Source organism: Dermochelys coriacea, chromosome 1 (genome assembly GCF_009764565.3).
Source record: "Dermochelys coriacea isolate rDerCor1 chromosome 1, rDerCor1.pri.v4, whole genome shotgun sequence".
NCBI lineage: Eukaryota > Metazoa > Chordata > Testudines > Dermochelyidae > Dermochelys > Dermochelys coriacea.
This window is the reverse complement of record NC_050068.2, coordinates 204,382,106-204,399,392: the sequence shown is the minus strand read 5'-3', so window position 1 is coordinate 204,399,392 and position 17,287 is coordinate 204,382,106. Positions and strand designations below refer to the sequence as shown.

Below are 17,287 nucleotides of genomic sequence, written 5' to 3'. Positions count from 1 at the left end.
CGTCAGAAGACGGGATACTGGGCTAGGTGGACCTTTGGTTTGACCAACTATGGCCCTTCTTATGTTTTTATTATTAGCATGATTATTTGTGAGAGAGACAAGAGGGGTGAGTGAGATCATATTTTTATGGGCCCAAGAAGGGGTGCTGGAACAATTTGTATAGTGGGGGTGCTGACAGCTATTGAGCCCAACTGTAAACCCTCGTATATGATGAACACCACTTCAAGCCGAGGGCTGCAGCAGCACCCCCAGTGCCAGCACCTACGCCCAACTTCTGTTGGCAAGGCAGACTGTGCGTCTGGGCCAGGCAGCCCCACCAACGCTGGGCTGGGTCACGGCTGGCAGTCTGAGCTGAACTGCAGGCCCCCAGCTGGGTGCTCCCCAGCCCCTGGGGAGATTTCGGTTCCTTGCCTCCCACGGGGAAGCCCCCAAGGAGCCTTTCCTGGCAATTGACTCCGAAGTGCATGAACGTAGGAGCCCAGCCGCATCTGTTTCTGCTCTCTGCGGGGGAAGGGATCCCCGCCCCCCCCTCCCTTTCGGAGCTCCAGCCTGGCGTCTCCGGCAGGGAAGCGTCCCGGCGGGAGAGGAACCAGTGACCGGAGCCGGGCACTGATCGAAGCCATGTCTGGTCTCTCCTCCCCCCGGCCTCTCCCAGGCGGAGCGCCGGTGGCCCAGCAGCGCCCGCTCTCAGGCCGGCCCGTTATCTGTCAGGACACCCCCCCCCAGCTCCTCTCTCCGCCCCCCCCCCCCCGCACGCACCTCCCCCCTCGCCTCCTCCCCGGCCAACTTCCTTCCAGCCTTTCCTGGGCTGGAGCGTCCCTGCAGCGGCGGCGGCCGGAGGAGCCGGGGCAGGAAGCGGGCTCCTCACTCCGCTCCCGGAGGCAAGAGAGCGGGGCCGCCGGCTCGCTCGGCCTCTGCCCGGGGTGCTGCGGTCTGTCCCCCCCCCCCCCGCGCGCTCGCGGGGCGCCCAGGAAGCGGGCCGGGGTTTGCTCGAGCAGCGCCCCCGTCCCGTCGTCCAGCTCCGCCGCGGGCACCGCTGCTGCGCCCCCCGCCGCTGATGAGAAGCCCGCCGGGCCCGGGCTGTGCGCGCCGCGGCCGCCTGCCTGCCGGGCAGCCCCCCCTCGCCCGGACCTGCCGGCGGAGCGCTGCGGCCGGAGCCCCCATGTCCCGCCCCGGGCGCGGGGCAGGGGCGGCGGTGTGAGGGGGCAGCGCGCGGCCGGAGCGGGGCGAGCCGCTGGCGGGACTAACTCATGAAGAACAAGGGAGCGAAGCCGAAGCCGAAGAGGAAGGGAGCCGCGGGCGCCTTCGGCTGTGACCTGGCGGAGCACCTGGAGAGCTCGGGGCAGGATGGTAATCGCCTCTTCAGGCCCTGGGGCGGGGCTGCGCCATGTGGGATCCCCGGGCACGGGCGGCCGCCGCGAACGGCCAGAGGGCGCGCTGCTGCCTGACCTCCTGCAGGGTGGGGCGGGCCGGGCCGGGCCGGGCCGGGCCGCCTGGGTGTGTCGGGGGGAGAAGGGGCTGATCCCGCTTTCCAAGGGCTCCAGGTTGGCAAGACAGGGTCACACCCATGGTCTGCTCCTTCCGGGCACTGAATTGCCACTGAAGTCCATGGGTCAGTGCTTCACTCACCTCTGGGCTTGCCACGGCCCTTATGAATGTGAAAAACTTGCTTGGGACCTGCTGCCTAGTTGCTTGAGCCCGGGCAACTCTTTCGTTGCAAAGGAAGCATGGGGGGAGAGGGCACTCAGCACCCACCCGACAGGCTCTTAAAGAGGAACCCGGAACGCCCCTCATCTGCCCCTCCAATGTCCATCTCCTCTTTCTGTTGCTGTGGTGGGCAAGGGCAGAAGGGATGAGGGAGGGACCCGTGTGGGGCTTCAGGGGGTCAGCTGAGACAATATAACCCACATCCTTGCTTGGTCTTTCTCTAGCCTCGCCTCTCCTCCTTCTGGGCTTTCAGATGAGCGTGTGGTCAGGGCCGGCTCTAGGTTTTTTGCTGCCCCAAGCAAAAAAAAAAAAAATTGCCGCCCCAAGCTCAGGTGGGGCGGGGGCTCGCAGGCGGCGCTGGAAGCGGGGGGAGTGATGTCACCTTCTCCCAGCGCCTGCCTAGGCTTTACCCCCTCCCCTGCCCGGCTGCGCAGAGAAGCCCCAATACCAGGGGTGGCACAAGGCAGCGCAGCAGCCAGTGCGCAGATGAGGTGGCGCAGCCCCGGCTTCCCGGCAGGACTCGCCCTCTCCTCCCTAGGTGGCGGCTGTGCCCTGGCAGCTCAGCATCCTGGGGCTGGGGCTTCCCTTTCCTGCTGCGGCCGGGGGCGCGGCGCCCTTGCCCAGTCTGAGTGGCGCAGCTCCGAGAGCGCAACAGCCCTGAAAAAAAAAAGGATGGCCGGAATGCCGCCCCGGAAATGTGCCGCCCCAAACACATGCATGCTTTGCTGGTGCCTAAAGCTGGTCCTGCATGTGGTGGGTCAGACTGGGGGTGGCTGCAGTAAAGTCAGAGGGTTTTGGTTTTGAAATGACTGGTTTGGGATGAGGAAAGGAAAAGAGCTGATTTCTTAAAAGAGGGACAGGATGATGGGAGAAAGTCTCTGCTTGCCAAGTAGATGTAGAAAGAATAAATATGTGTCTGCCTCAGCTCCTCCATCGAAGTTAACATAATGTTCCAGTTACTGAGTTACTTTCCCCAGATTCGGGCTACTCTGAGTGACAGAGCTCTTGCAGCAACGTCAGCTCCATGTAGGGTGGGCCTTACAATTGGGTCTTTCACTGTATGATGATTAGGATGATTAATGATGTGCTTAACAAGCCTGCCTTGGCAGAGAGAGAGAGACTAGATTATGTAGTAAATCTTTTCTATCACACATGAAAGATGTGCTGTATATGTGTGTGTGATATTCATATACATGTGCATGTTACATATGTGCCTCTCTCTAGTTACTGCAAAAGACAGTTTACAATGCAAATCAGCAGTAATATTAAGTACTTACAATATCTTCTACATATACAGTGCCTTAATCCCCAGTGATCCAAACAGCAAACAAATATAACACATTTTAAAACAAATCATTTTGCAAACATAACACATTGATACATGAATTATGTATGCTAGTGAATTCAACCCATCACCGCAGCAGCCACCTCTGGTGAGGAGCTGTTTACAGCAGCTCACAGTAACGCCGCACAACAGTTTAGGATAGGAAAGAACAAGCATATCCAGTGGAAACTGCTGAGGCAATTTAGAGGGAAAGAACAGCATTATCCCAGGTGAAATTAGGCCAGGGCAGCTGGACTAAAAAGCAAGCGTTTATTACAAAAAATACAGTGGGTTGTTTTTTTATGACAGTGAGTGGTGAGGACCTTGTCTTAGGTGTCATTTGTAGGATGGTTCACAATTCAATCTACTTACATGGTCTGTCTTGAAAAGCAATGTGGGAAAATGTGATATCCCTTTCCCTTATATAATACTGTGTTATTTTTTGAATAGCATGTCACATTGCCCAGTGCTTTCTGATTCAGAAATGAAAGGCCCAATTGTTTTATATTCCTTTAGAAGGATATGAGTTAGATCATAGGGTAGAAGTTAAATCAGAGGGTTAGGGGAGGATGGAAGAGACGGGGGAGCATTCATTCCTCTATTAGCAGGATTAATACTCATGAAATAAAATCTATCAGAGTGACTGTGAGGGCAATGAGGGGGCCAAATGTCACTGATGGATTTACAAGCCTGCAGCTCTCCTCTAATTGGAACTATGAGATGAAATTCGAAGGGCTGTGAAGGCATGGAAGATAATTGTCAGTGGGACAATTTAACTATCCAAAAATCAACTGGCTGCAGGAACCAGCCAGTATCCCTGAAGGCAGGGGCTTTGTGGAGGTAATAGGAGATAACTTTCTCTCCTGTGCAGGCAGGATGCTAGAGGGTGTGAGTACGTTTTTGGGGGGAATGATGCGGGCTTTAGCTATTGCCTATTCAGAAGCAATATGGGACGAGGTGCTCGTCCAGAGCATCTGGTCGTCAGGACATGGGGATAGAGCACTTTGATTGGTGTCCAGAAAAGACATTCTAATGTGGAACTTTGTGAAAGCAGATTTTCAAATGCACTCGGAAGGATTAATTGGAACAGCAGGCAAGGGTGTAGAGGGGACTGGAGCCAACTCAAACTGGTTCTGCTTCACACAGAGTAGCTTTTTCCCAGCTTGCAAAGCTGCCTTGTGCAGTGATTCCACAAGCTCTCATAAACCAGTGAGTGTTAGACCAGCTCTGTGCTTGGAAAGGAGATCTCTAAGGAACATCTGGGTGCTGCAGGATGTAGAGCTGGCAGTTCTTTATGGTTTTCTTCCCTCTGGGTCAGTACATAATCATTAACTCAGCATGCTCTTCAGGGGTGCTGTGCTCATAGAATTTAAGACCAGAAGGGACCATTGTGATCAGGTAGTCTGACCTCCAGCACATCGCAGGCCACAGAGCCTTACTCACCCGATCTTGTAAAGAACCCTAACCTCTGGCTGAGTTACTGAAGTCCTCAAATAATGGGGTGCTGCTTTTCAGATGAGAGATAAAACTGAGCTCCTGAATTCTTGTGGTCAATTCATTTAAGAGCCAGTGGTGTTTTTTGTAAGGGCTTTAGTCCTGATGTCCTTACCAAATTCCAGTGGAGAGAATTATATTTTGCTTAAGGTATTAACTTTTCTCCTTCTATAGTTTTTTGTCCTTAACTGTTAAACAGCTACTACATTCCACCCCAGAGATGGCTGTATTTTAATGGTGGATGAGAAGGTGCTTCTGTATTCCTTACCTACTATACCTAAGGCTTAATTAACAATTGCTTGTAAAGGGCTTTACAATCATAGGATGAAAGTTGGTGTAAAAGTACAAAGTAGTATTATTAAATAGGGGCAGAGAGTCAAAATATGTTAGCAGGTATAATGGATGGCTCAGGGCATTGATAATGTGATACAGTGCATTTCTCCTCTAGGGTGATTCTTCAAGTCCAGCATGGGTCAGCAGGGACTGAAAGTTGTTGCTGTTTGATGTCTGATTGGTTGCCTATGTGCAGGGGTGAAAGTAACTTAAAGGACTTACTGGTACGCAGGATGGCCGGGGTCCTGGGCAAGGTTGGGGGGAAGGCTCTTGGCCCCCAGAAGATGCGGGGCCTCAGTCGGAATAGGCAGAGCTGGGACCAGACTCCCCCCAGGCAACCCTTCAGTGCTGCCCGGCCCACGCCACCTGGGGCTCTGGTGGTGATTTAAAGAGCCTGGGGCTCCGGCTGCTGCTGAGAGCCACGGGCCCTTTTAAATGGCCAGGCCCTGGGACGCTGCCCCTTTTGCTGATATGGTGCTTAAAGCACTGCTGTGGCAGCGCTTGAACGTTGGCTGTGTACCGGCAGCCATTTTCTTACCGATATCCCGTACCGGCTTACTGTCACCTGTGCTTGTGTGAAATGTATTTGCTGGGTCTCAATCCGGTTCCTGTTATCACCGCACTTGATCCTTGCTGCCTTCCTTGACAGTCTCAACTGAGTGGGTGGGGTGTCTGAACTCCCCTTTTACCCTTAGAGGTGATCCCTCTGGGGTAGAAATGAAGCACATTGGTTGAATGGAGGGTGGCAGAGGGTGCTGTACCTTTTGTGGGGATAAACCAGTACTGCCAGCCCCAAACATTCAATAATCATGGGTCGGCTGCCCCAAAACATGAGATTGGTTTAAAAATCATGAGATTTTCTAAAATGACAAACTTGGGGTTTTTTTTCTTTGCTTTCCGTTTTCTGAGCTTTTGGGGTGCATTCAGCTCACGATGTCCAGTTTTTCTCTGCAACTGGGAGAACCAGAAACTCTCTCTCTCAAAACATAAACAGAAAAGTTTCAGATAACCCCCTTGTTCCAAGACTGGAGGAGCTGCTCTCTGTCCCAGCTTGTCCCATTTGCAGTAGAGTTAATTCTACTGCAGCTATACCCTTCTGTGGTTTGTTGCACATCTGTTTCCTGCATGATGCTGTCTGATTGGGATGCAGTGACCTCAGATTTTCCCCACACCGCCCCCCACCCACTCTCTGTAGTTCCCTCAATGGCTGAAGTCCTTCGCCGATAGCACCCAGAGCTCTTTAAATTCCTTTGTTTGATTCCAGTTATTGGTTTTGTTCTCTGGCTGAAAAAGTGGGGTTGCTTCGTTAATGGCCTTTGAAACAAACGACCCTCTTGTGCTCAGTGGTTGAGGCTCCTTCTTTTCATGAGCAGAGGACTCTGATGTGGCTGTGAAGTGGGGCCTGCTAGCAGTGCCCTCTGCAGAGGAAAAAGGGGTCAGTGTTCTCTGGCTGCTGCCAATGTAACACTCTGCTCACCCTCCTGCAAGTCCTGGAATAGTATTGGCCGTGGGGAGACAACTATGGAGTTTAGTAGAGGGGGTGCTGGGCCTGGGCCAGGGTGGGCAGGGCTTGCCCCAGTGGAGGCTGGATCAGAGCAAGGTTGGAGGAAGGCAGTCCCTGTGTCCTAGACACACTATGACCGTGTTGCTCTTCGTAGCTCCTCCCCTTCACTGTGGCACAGCCCCCAGGTGGGACTTGATCACATTGTTAATCTCTAACCCCCCAGGCCTGAGAGAAGGTTATTTAGTCAGTTCATCCAGCCATCCATATACCAAGGCCAAATCCTGAAAGCCATACTCACATTTGATTCAGGCACAAATTTCCACTGAGTTCACTGGGAATTTTGTCTGAGTTAGGACTTCTGGATTTGCCCATTAATTAATAGGAAACCTTGGTAGCAGGTCTGGGGGTCGCAAGATTGTTTGCATTATGGGAAATACCAACCCTCACCACTAACTTCTCATCAGGTAGATGCAGCCCGTCCTATGCCTCAGCCATTATGGTAAGATTCAACAACAGGGCAGCTTGTATAGAAACTAGAACATGTTGAGAACAGTTAGTGCCCACCTGGCAACTGACAGATCAAGAGGAGCCCTGTGACATTTGTACATGGGGAGGGAAACCAGGCACAGTGCTCCTACTCTCTCTGGGTTGGATTAAGACATAAGCATTTTTTATATGCCTAGTGCCCAGCTGCCAGAGTCAGGTGACTATGTCAGAATCACATATTTCATTTTATTTCAAGTAAATCTCCAGCCCTCCTAGTTACATAGAAAAGCTTGAAGATCTGATCCAAGTGTGAGCAACATCTCACAACATCAACATCTTCCTGAGCCTGCAGATAGCCTCAGACACACAACAGGGTTTCGGAAAGCACGCACAACCAAGACCTGTCCTCTTGATGACCCTCAAAAAGGAATTAAAATGACACATGAAAACAGGACTTCTTGTTCTGTTGTGTGGGAATGTTTGGCTGGAGCAAGAAGCAGAAAATGACCTTGAACCTGTATGGATCGACATCCCAACAGATAAAGCTCAAGATATGATATTATTTGATGACTACTACAGACCATCAAATCACACTAGAATATGTAATGTGACATTCATCCTGTTATCTGTAATATGTTGGGGAAAAAACCCTGTATGATCATGGGGGGCTTCAGTTTGAATGACATATGCTGGAGGTCTCATGTTGCCAGTACTAAAACATCCTTGGAATTTTTAAACTTTATAGATGACAGTTTCCTAACTCAAAACGTGTTGCAGCAAACATGGGAGAATTCTATAGTACGTCTTGTTCTAATAGATAAAGAGGAACTGATAACACAACTAAGAATTAATGGCCTTGATCACATTAATAATGTGCAAGCAGAATAAAGTCCAGACCAGTACTATATATACTTGGTGCTTTAATAGGGCCAATTTCACAAAGCCGAAAACAATTATGAACCAAATCAGCTTGGAGGAAGAATTTAAACAGAAAAGTGTGAATGATAATTGGGAATCATTTAAGAGGACTTTACTAGATGCCCCAAAAGCCACAATCCCACAATTGAGGAAGAACGCCGTGCTGGTTAAAAAACTGAATAGATTTATAGGGGAAGTGAAGGCTATCTATAAAAAAAATTAAAAAATATATTGAACACATGGAAGAAAGGGAAAGTTGATAGTAATGAATATACATCAGAAGTTAGGAATTGTAAAAAATTGATGAGGGCAGCAAAGGGACACAAGGAGAAACCTATGACCAACAGACTTAAGGACAATCAGAAGGAGTTTTAAAAATATAATAGGAACAAAAAGAATCCTTAGAATGGTATTGCTTCATTACTAGATGGAAATGGTAGAATAATGTATATCAATAATAATGCATAAAAGGCAGAGGTGTTCAATACATATTTCTGTTCTGTATTTGTGGAAAAAACTGATGATGTAGTCTCATCATACGGTTATGAAACAGTCTTTCCATTTCTCTAGTATCTCTGGAGGATGTTAAACAGAAGGTGCTAAAGTTAGGTGTGTTATAAAACAGTAGGTCCAGAAACTTGCATGTAAGAATTTTAAAAGAGCTGGCTGAGGAGCTTGCTGGATTGTTAATGATGATTTTCAGTAAGTCTTGGAGCACTGGACAGTGCTTTCAGGAATCTGGTAGAAAGCAAATGTGCCAATTTTTAAAGCAGGTAAACGGGCTGACCTGGGTAATTATAGGCCTGTTAGTCTGACATTGATACTGGGCAAGATAATGGAGCAGCTGTATAGGACTTGATTAATAAAGAATTAAAGGAGAGTAATGTAATTAATGCCAATCAACATGGGTTTATGGAAAATTATCCTGTCAAACTAACTTGATATCTTTTTTATGGGATTATAAGATTGGTTGATAAAGGTAATGGTGTTGACTTAATATATTTAGACTTCTGTAAGACACTTAACTTGGTACCACACAACATTTTGATTCAAAAACTAGAATGATATGAAGTTCACATTTCGCATGTTAAATGGATTCAAAGCTGGATAATTTATAGGCCTCAAAATGTAATTGTGAATGGGAAATCCATCAACGTGTGGGTCTGTTTCCAGTGGGGACCTGCAGGGATTAGTTCTTGGTGCTACGTTATTTAAACATTTTTATCAATGACCTAAAACATAAAATCATCAATGATAAAGTTTGCAGATGACACAATGATTGGGGGAATGATAAATAATGAAGAGGACAGGTAACTGGTTGAGAGCGATCTGGGTCACTTGGTAAACTGGGTGCAAGCAAACAATATGCTATTTAGTATGGCTAAATGTAAATGTATGCATTTTGGAGAAAAGAAGGTAGACCATACTTATAGGAAGGGACTCTATCCTGGGAAGCAGTGACTCTGAAGAGGATTTGGGGGTCATGGTGGAAAATGAACTGCTGGCCCTAGCTGAACAGTGTGATGCTTTGATGAAAAGCGCTAATGAGAACTTGTGATGCATAAACAGGGGAATCTCTAGTGGGAGTAGAGGTTATTTTAGTAGTAGAGAAATTTGTATTTGGCACTGGTGTGATTGCTGCTGGAATACTATGTCTAATTCTGGTTCCCACAATTTTTACAGGATTCAGAGAAGAGCCACAAGAATGATTAAAAGATTAGAAAACATGCCTTATAGTGATAGACTCAAGGAGCTCAATCTATTTAGTTTAACAAAAAGATGATTAAAAAGTGATTTAATTACAGACTGAGTGTATCTAAATGGAGAACAAATATTTAATAATGGGCTCTTCAATATAGCAGAGAAAGGTATAACATGGTCCAGTGGCTGGAAGGTGAAGCTAGAGAAATTCAGACTGGAAATAAGGGGTACATTTTTGACACTGAGGGTAATTAGCCATTGGAACAATTTACCAGGATTATGGTGGATTCTCCATCACTAACAATTTTAAAATCAAGATTGGATGTTTTTCTAGAGGATCTGCTCTAGGAATTATTTTGGGCCTACATTATACAGGAGGTCAGACTAGGTGATCACAATGGTCCATTCTGGCCTTGGAGTCTGTGAATGTAGGAACTCAAACTAGGCATGCAAAGGATACAAGCAAGGGATGAGGATGCGTATCTCACCAGGACATGGGAGTGGAAATGACTCCACAATGCCATTCCCTACTTCTTCACCCCACCGACATCCATCCTTAATATCCATAACCCTGCCCTTTCCAATACCCTCTTCCTCAATATGGATCTTCTTCTCAGTCTCCCCGTAACACATTACCTGCTCTCACAGTACCCTTTACTCCTGTTCCCATTACTCATCCCTCATTGCTCTCCCCAATCCCTACCATACAACCCTAAAAATCTCTCCTCAATGCCTATCATTAATCTACCAATATAAATCCTCCTCCAGTAACGGTGTCTCCAGTACCCATCCTACAGTATCCACCGTCTTTCTACTCCCCGTCTCCATCACCTCCTGTACCCTCTCTGCCAAAACTAATAACACCCTTCTAACATTCCTCCCTCAGCACCCATCTCTTCACACTCACTGTTCCTATAGAAGAAGCTTAGGATGACTGCATTGAGTGAGCATTAAAACACGGCTCATTTAGTGTTAGGGCCCTAATAAAAAAAATACTGCAATTTTGGACCGTAATAGCTCTCCCAAAGCATTGCAGTAGCACTGTTGTGAATTGTAATGTTTCAGAGCATTACTGTAGGAGATATCAATATTTTTTTAAGGAGGTAAAGTAATAATTATTAAATACTAAGTACTGTGCACAAAAGAAAGAGAAAACAGAGCCCTAGGCAGTTCTCCAGTCACTGACTCCCGATCTTGGGGCAGTATCTTGTCACCACATCAGCCATAATGACCACGTGCTAGGGAAACAGAGTTTTATACCATTTATTTTACAGTCATACTGCTGCCCTTGCTCCGATGAGCAGAGAGGCCTACCTTGCAGGCAGCATGTGATTTGCTCTAAGGAGATGCTCCAGTTGGAGCCAACTTTGAAACCTGCTGTGCAGATGTGAAGCTGGCTTCTCCAGGCCATGTGGCTTTGCAGCCGCACGCATAAGCATGCTCAAGCATATGTTTGTATGCTGTGTTATCATGCATGGATGTGTGTGTATGAATCATAGAGAGAGAGAAAATCATAGAATATCAGGATTGGCAGGGACCTCAGGAGGTCACCTAGTCCAACCCCCTGCTCAAAGCAGGACCAATCCCCAATTTTTGCCCCAGATCCCTAAATGGCCCCCTTAAAGATTGAACTCACAACCCTACGTTTAGCAGGCCAATGCTCAAACCACTGAGCTACCCCTCCCCCCATGCATGCACGTGTGTGCATGCACACATGTATGTGCATTTGCTTGTGCGGTATGTTTTGATGCATTGCTCTGTGTTTGCAAATGTATTTGCATGCTCATGTGACTGTTTCTGTGCACAGGGACATATGAGCGTGATTATATACGGTAAACACCGAGGTCTGTGTAAGCTAGTTTGTGTTTGTATGTTCATAAAGATTTGTTTGTATGCATTGGGGTCTGCCTTTTTAAGTATGTTTGTCTGCAAATGGAAGTGTGTGTACATGGATATGTGTTTGCCTTTATGACGGTGCAACTCGCAGGCCTATATCTGTGTGTAAGAATGCATGCACAAACCCTCACTTTTATGAAGAGTGCTGAAGAATCATTAATGCCCATGCAGAAGACCTAAGAGGGCACTTCTTAAGGTCTCATTGGAAAGACCCAAAATACATCTACTGCAGAAGGATGAAAGGCTAGATTCTCCCTCCTGTGTTTTGAATGTGCAGTGCCAAAGATTTCAACCTTGAAGTTTAGACTTCTAAGTCATCTCCTTAGCTGGGTATCAGCCGGAGAACATATTAAAATGCATGTCACTAATATACTAAAGCAAATAATTCCACTATACTATGTGGAACATGTTGCAGGTTGTCGACTCGTAGTGTATATAGATGTATGTGTGTGGTTTCTCCTCAGGTCGGTGTTTCCATGGTCTTGTGGTGGGCAGAGACTGCAGGCTCTGAGAACTGGAGTCAGTTTCAAGGTGCTGTGATTTGACTCTTTGAGGAATGGATTAGTAAACTGAACCCCTCCCAGTGAGTGTGGGACCAAACTTTTTTTCAAGACAGTTGCTGCATAGGGAATCAAAGGTTGAATGTATGAACTATGGGGCATGTACTCATGTATGGAGGGAGAAGAGGGATGGTATCATGGAGCACCTGGGTCTGCATAGGTGAACGGGGTGCTTCTGTAGATTACTACATAGATGTAGGCAGCCACAATGGATAGTATGTGCAAATATGTAATAATCCCAAGGTTTCTTTCTCTACACCCACTTTCACTAGCAGTGCGTCATATTGCAGGTCCCAGACAGCCTTTATAGCAGCACTGTGAAAGCAACAAGAAAGCAAATCTGAGCTGGGTGTTAACACTGGAAACAATGGGAGCAGAAGCCATCTGTTTGCTGCTGTTACTTTGCTGTTCTTCCTTGTTTTGGATGTTGTTTGTATTACTTCCTCAGTCTGTTTGTTGGTTTCTGGGAGCTGGGTTTTCATATCCCTGTAGCTTGGTTGAAAATTTCTGTTGCAAGCAGAGCTCTCCCTGCTTTGTATCTATATTTCCCTGGCTAACTCATGTGTGAATCACATATTCTGGGTCCAGGATGCATCCTGCTTTACATTTACCTCATCAACCACTGCATGAGACACACATGTTGTTTGCATGCCTCCCTCTGTTTTGATCCTACATTTCCCTTGCAAACAGCATGAATCATATGTTCTGGCTGCATAATTTGAACTAGGTTTTACAGAAGACACATTCTGAATTAGCAAACATTTTCTCTTTATTGGTAACACCACATTTTATCTAGACTTGGTCGCAAACTGCTGGGGGCTGCAGTATACAGGATTTCACAACTCCAAAAGGCACAGGGAGGTATCCTTATCGTGTGAGATGCTAGCATGATACAAAGGCAACAGCTGAAGTAAAGATACTGCAGAACTCTTATCCAGATTTGTCTTTTCCCAAATTTCAGGAGTTTTTGGTTTTGGAACTAGATTTTGGGTCAGGCCCCGCTCTAGACTGGAGCTCTCATGATTCAGACACAGTACCAGAAAGGTTAATCTGTAACCGTGGCCTTATGTATTTTCTGCAATTCTACAGCTACCATATTTGCTGCAGAGTATACACTGTGCCACGGATTTCTGCTTCAGTATCTTAGTTCTCATTTTAAAAAAATTGTAGTCCTCTTAATCATAGAATCATGGGATCATAGGACTGGAAGGGACCTTGAGAGGTCATCTAGTCCAGTCCACTGCACTCATGGCAGGAGTAAGTATTATCTAGACCAGGGCTGAGCAAACTTTTTGGCCCGAGGGCCACATCTGGGTGGGAAAATTGCATGCAGGGCCATGAATATAGGGCTGGGGCAAGGAGTTGGGTGTGGGAGGGAATGTGGGGTGTGGGAGGAGGTATGGTGTGCAGGAAGGGTCTCGGGGCAAGGGGTTGGGGCGTAGGAGGGGTGTGGGGTACTAGAGGGGGCTCAGGGCAGGGGATTGGGGTGGGGGAGGGAATGCGGGGTATAGGAGGGGGTGCGGTGTCACGAGGGGGCTCAGGGCAAGGGGTTGGGGTGCAGGGTGCTGGAGGGGTCTCAGGGCAGGGGGTTGGGGTGCGGGGTGCAGGAGAGGTTCTGGGTGCGGGCTCCGGCCCGGCACCGCTTACCTTGTGCGGCTCCGGGGTGGCAGCGGCGTGCAGTGGGGCTAAGGCAGACTCCTTGCCTGCCCTGGCCCCACGCTGCTCCCAGAAGCAGCCGGCACCATGTCTCTGCGGCCCCTGGGGACGGGGGGCACAGAGGGCTCCACGCACTGCTCTTGCCTGCGGGTACCGCCCCCCACAGCTGCCATTGGCTGGGAATGGGGAAACTTGGCCAATGGTAGCTTTGGGGGAGGTATCTGCAGGCGAGGGCAGCGCGCAGAGCCCTCTGCCTCTCCCCCGTCCCCCGGGGCCGCAGGGACGTCTGCCTTAGCCCTGCAGCTCCACAGGGGTGGCAATCCCGTGAGCTGAATCCAAAACCCTGATGGGCCAGATCCGGCCTGCGTGCCATAGTTTGCCCACCCATGATCTAGAGCATCCCGGACAGGTGTTTATCTAACCTGTTCTTAAAAATCTCCAATGTTCGTAATTCCACAACCTCACTGGGCAATTTATTACATTGCTTATCCACCCTGACAGTTGGGAAGTTTTTCCTAATATCCAACCTAAACCGCCCTTGCTGCAATTTAAGGCCATTGCTTCTTGTCCTATCCTCAGAGGTTAAGAAAAACAATTTTTCTCCCTCCTCCTTGTAACAGCCTTTTATGTACTTGAAACTGTTATCATGTCCCCTTTCAGTCTTCTTTTCTCCAGATTAATTGTGAAGTAAATCTTGAGACTATGAGCTGAGGGTGAGTAATGCAGTGATGTCTCTCTGAGTCAGCAGCCATCTTGAAACAATACCTTTAACAGAGTGAACTGCTTGATTCATCTTATTTTGGATGTTGACTCTGAATCCTAAAGATAACATAAATGTAAACATTGCTAATTGGTTCCCTGCTGATCATTTGGGAGACACATCCAGCTAATATGCCTGTCCTACAATCCCAAAGAGTTTCCCAGGCCTTCTCAGTGCCAAAAGCCCCAATTGTCCTCAATCCTGCTCCTCAAAACCTTCAGCTTCTCCCTTAACAACTTCTGCAGTCCAGTTATATATTGTCAACACAAAGATCTACAGCAGTCAAAGACTGACATGGACTGCACAGAGGACATTGTAGCACAAATTGAATTTAGTGTCAAATTAAATAATACAGAGGTTACTGTACTGATTGCAGAGGGGAGTTGGGCACCCATGCCTCGATAATAATTATTGGATGTGGGGGAGGAAATAAAATCCTATTTGGAGAAAACACCCTTGACTTTAGTAGGAGCCCAACCTCTTTCCTCCCCCTAACACCAACAGCTAGTGCTGTGTGCCTCAGCATCATCGCAGAAGCTCCAAACCATGCCCCAATCCAGGCACACATATAGGCAGGGTGGAGACACTAACACAAGTAGCTTAGTATTTAGTATTACTGAGTGAACATGTGAGACAATTCCTATTATAAATTGGCCTCAAGTTTGCTAAAAACTCAGGCCAGGGTCGGACTTTGAGTCTGTTACTAAACAAGAAGGGAGGGGAATTTGGTATTTGGTTAATGACAGCTTCAGACCACACTAGTGCTGAGAGTCCTCTAAGGTACTGTGGTTAGATCCTCTGTGTCGTAGTTAGTTCTGCAGCCCTACTGCTGCTGAGCTTGAACAACAAACAAATGGGTGCTTTATTAACACAGAGACTTGTGTGACCTATTATGAAATCTATGCAGGATCTTTGCCTAAATAAAAGCATACAAATAAAATTCTGGGGCATCAATGCAATGGCCTCCCTCCCCTGATGATTCTTGGTCGGCACACGCAGCTGTAAAGTGTTCCCATGTGCACCAGCACCTGACACATGCCTAGACTCTTTCACAGAGGCTTTGTTGCATGTCCCTCTCTGGAGTGGGGAACAGGCAAGAGGATGGGGAAGGCATGTCCTGCTGCCAGATTCTCAGCTGCCTGCTGCTACTCTTGGAATTCTGCTCTAGCAGCTGAGCAGGGTTGCAGCTATTCATCTTCCGCTCCTGTTCCTTCCATGTTTAGAGCTTGACTAACTGAATGCCTTCAGAGATGCTAATATCCCACATGCTCCCCAAGCCCAGGAGCAGCTCAAAGACTTATCATTTGGAACAGGAGGCTATGTCTGTTTCTACAAATATAGAACCGTTTAAAAAAACCAAACCAATCTACATCTTAGGCCATGGGTGGACAAACTTTTTGGCCTGAGGGCCACATCGAGGTTCTGAAACTGTATGGAGGGCCAGGTAGGGAAGGCTGTGCCTCCCCAAACAGCCTGGCCCCTGCCCCCTATCTGCCCTCTCCCACTTCCCACCGCTCGACTGCCCCCCTCAGAACCTCTGACCCCTCCAACCCCCCTGCTCCTTGTCCCCTGACTGCTCCCCCTAGGATCCTACCCCCTATCCAACCCTCCCTGTCCCCTGACTGCCCTGACTCCTATCTACACCCCCGTTCCTGACAGGCCCCCCGGGACTCTCACGCCTATCCAACCCACCCTGCTCCCTGTCCCCTGACTGCCCCCCAGGACCACCTGCCCCTTATTCAACCCCCCCCCCGCCCCCTTACAATGCCGCTCAGAGCAGCATGTCTGGCAGCTGAGCCACCCAGCCGCAGCCAGCCATGCCACCGTGCTGCCTGGCAGGAGCTCGCAGCCATGCCGCCCAGAGTGCTGGTGACACAGCGAGCTGAGGCTGCAGGGGAGAGTCTGGGGGCTAGCCTTCCCGGCCGGGAGCTCAAGGACCGGGCAGGACGGTCCTGCGGGCTGGATGTGGCCCATGGGCCATAGTTTGCCCTACTTTACATTCTCCCAATTATAGCTGGGTTGGGACATGTGTCTCTGAAACTGGGTTAAAAACCTGGATGGTCCAAATGGGCAGAGGACAGTCATGTTGTAATTGGGTCCCTTGACTTGTTTTTAATTTTAGTAAAGGTAGGCAATTAGACATAAGCCCCAACCAAACTCTCAGATCCAATCCTTATTTAAAAAAATACCACTGTGATTGCCGCAAACACTGCAGTATCTGTACTGTATATTGTTTGGAATTGATATTGTAGTACTTTGTTTTTTTTTTAATAAGGTTATCTTCAAAACCTAAGATGAGATCCAGATCAGAATTGAGTAAATGGCCCCTGTCTTTATAATGGGCTAAATCAAAACCACTGATCTGAGCACCCCTAAAACTTAGATTGTGGATGTTTGGAAATCTGGATCCAAACTGTGAAATTTGAGCCTATCTGTATTTCAGAACAATAATGTTTCACATGTGCTGTCTCTGGCAGTGTGTGCTATTCAGTATCTTGTTGGCTTGCACCAAGAGAGGCTGGCAGAGCAAGTGTGTTAAACAAGATGTTGGAGACTCTCAGAGTCTCATGTGAGGCCTGCACTGGTTTCCTTTTGAACCTCATTAGTGGGTTGCTTTGCTTATAGTAATGATGGTTAAACATCAGAAGTCTGAGTTTTGATCAGGGAGGATGATCCTTCGTTCTGGATGGGTATCCAAACCTCTTGGGTCTGTGTTGTAATTTGAATGAAATAAACAAGCAATCAGCAGGATCAAATTGGTTTCTTTGGACAAGCTTAAATCACAGATGATAACAGCTTTGAAACATATTACTCTTCTTTTGCCTCCCTTCTCTCTCCTGTCCTGTTTGCCTCTAGTGCTCTCAAGTGGGTATTTTATCTTCTCACTCCTGTGTTCAGTTAGCTTTAGCTACACCTTCCTTCCCATCTGGGCTAGAGAGCAAATGAAA

The 17,287-nt window shown here is 48.0% G+C and overlaps 1 protein-coding gene across 2 annotated transcripts in view; it reads left to right on the top strand.

Annotated features, from left to right (window-relative positions):
- The first annotated feature begins 832 nt into the window (after positions 1–832).
- The window catches only part of ARHGAP31 (Rho GTPase activating protein 31), an 88,906-nt gene continuing 72,451 nt past the window's right edge, over positions 833–17,287 (top strand). For both annotated transcript variants that reach the window (XM_038414692.2, XM_038413856.2), the window contains exon 1: positions 833–1,350. In XM_038414692.2, the coding sequence (XP_038270620.1) occupies positions 1,251–1,350 (100 nt within the window). In that variant the 5' untranslated portion in view covers positions 833–1,250. The remainder of the gene's footprint in view (positions 1,351–17,287) is intronic.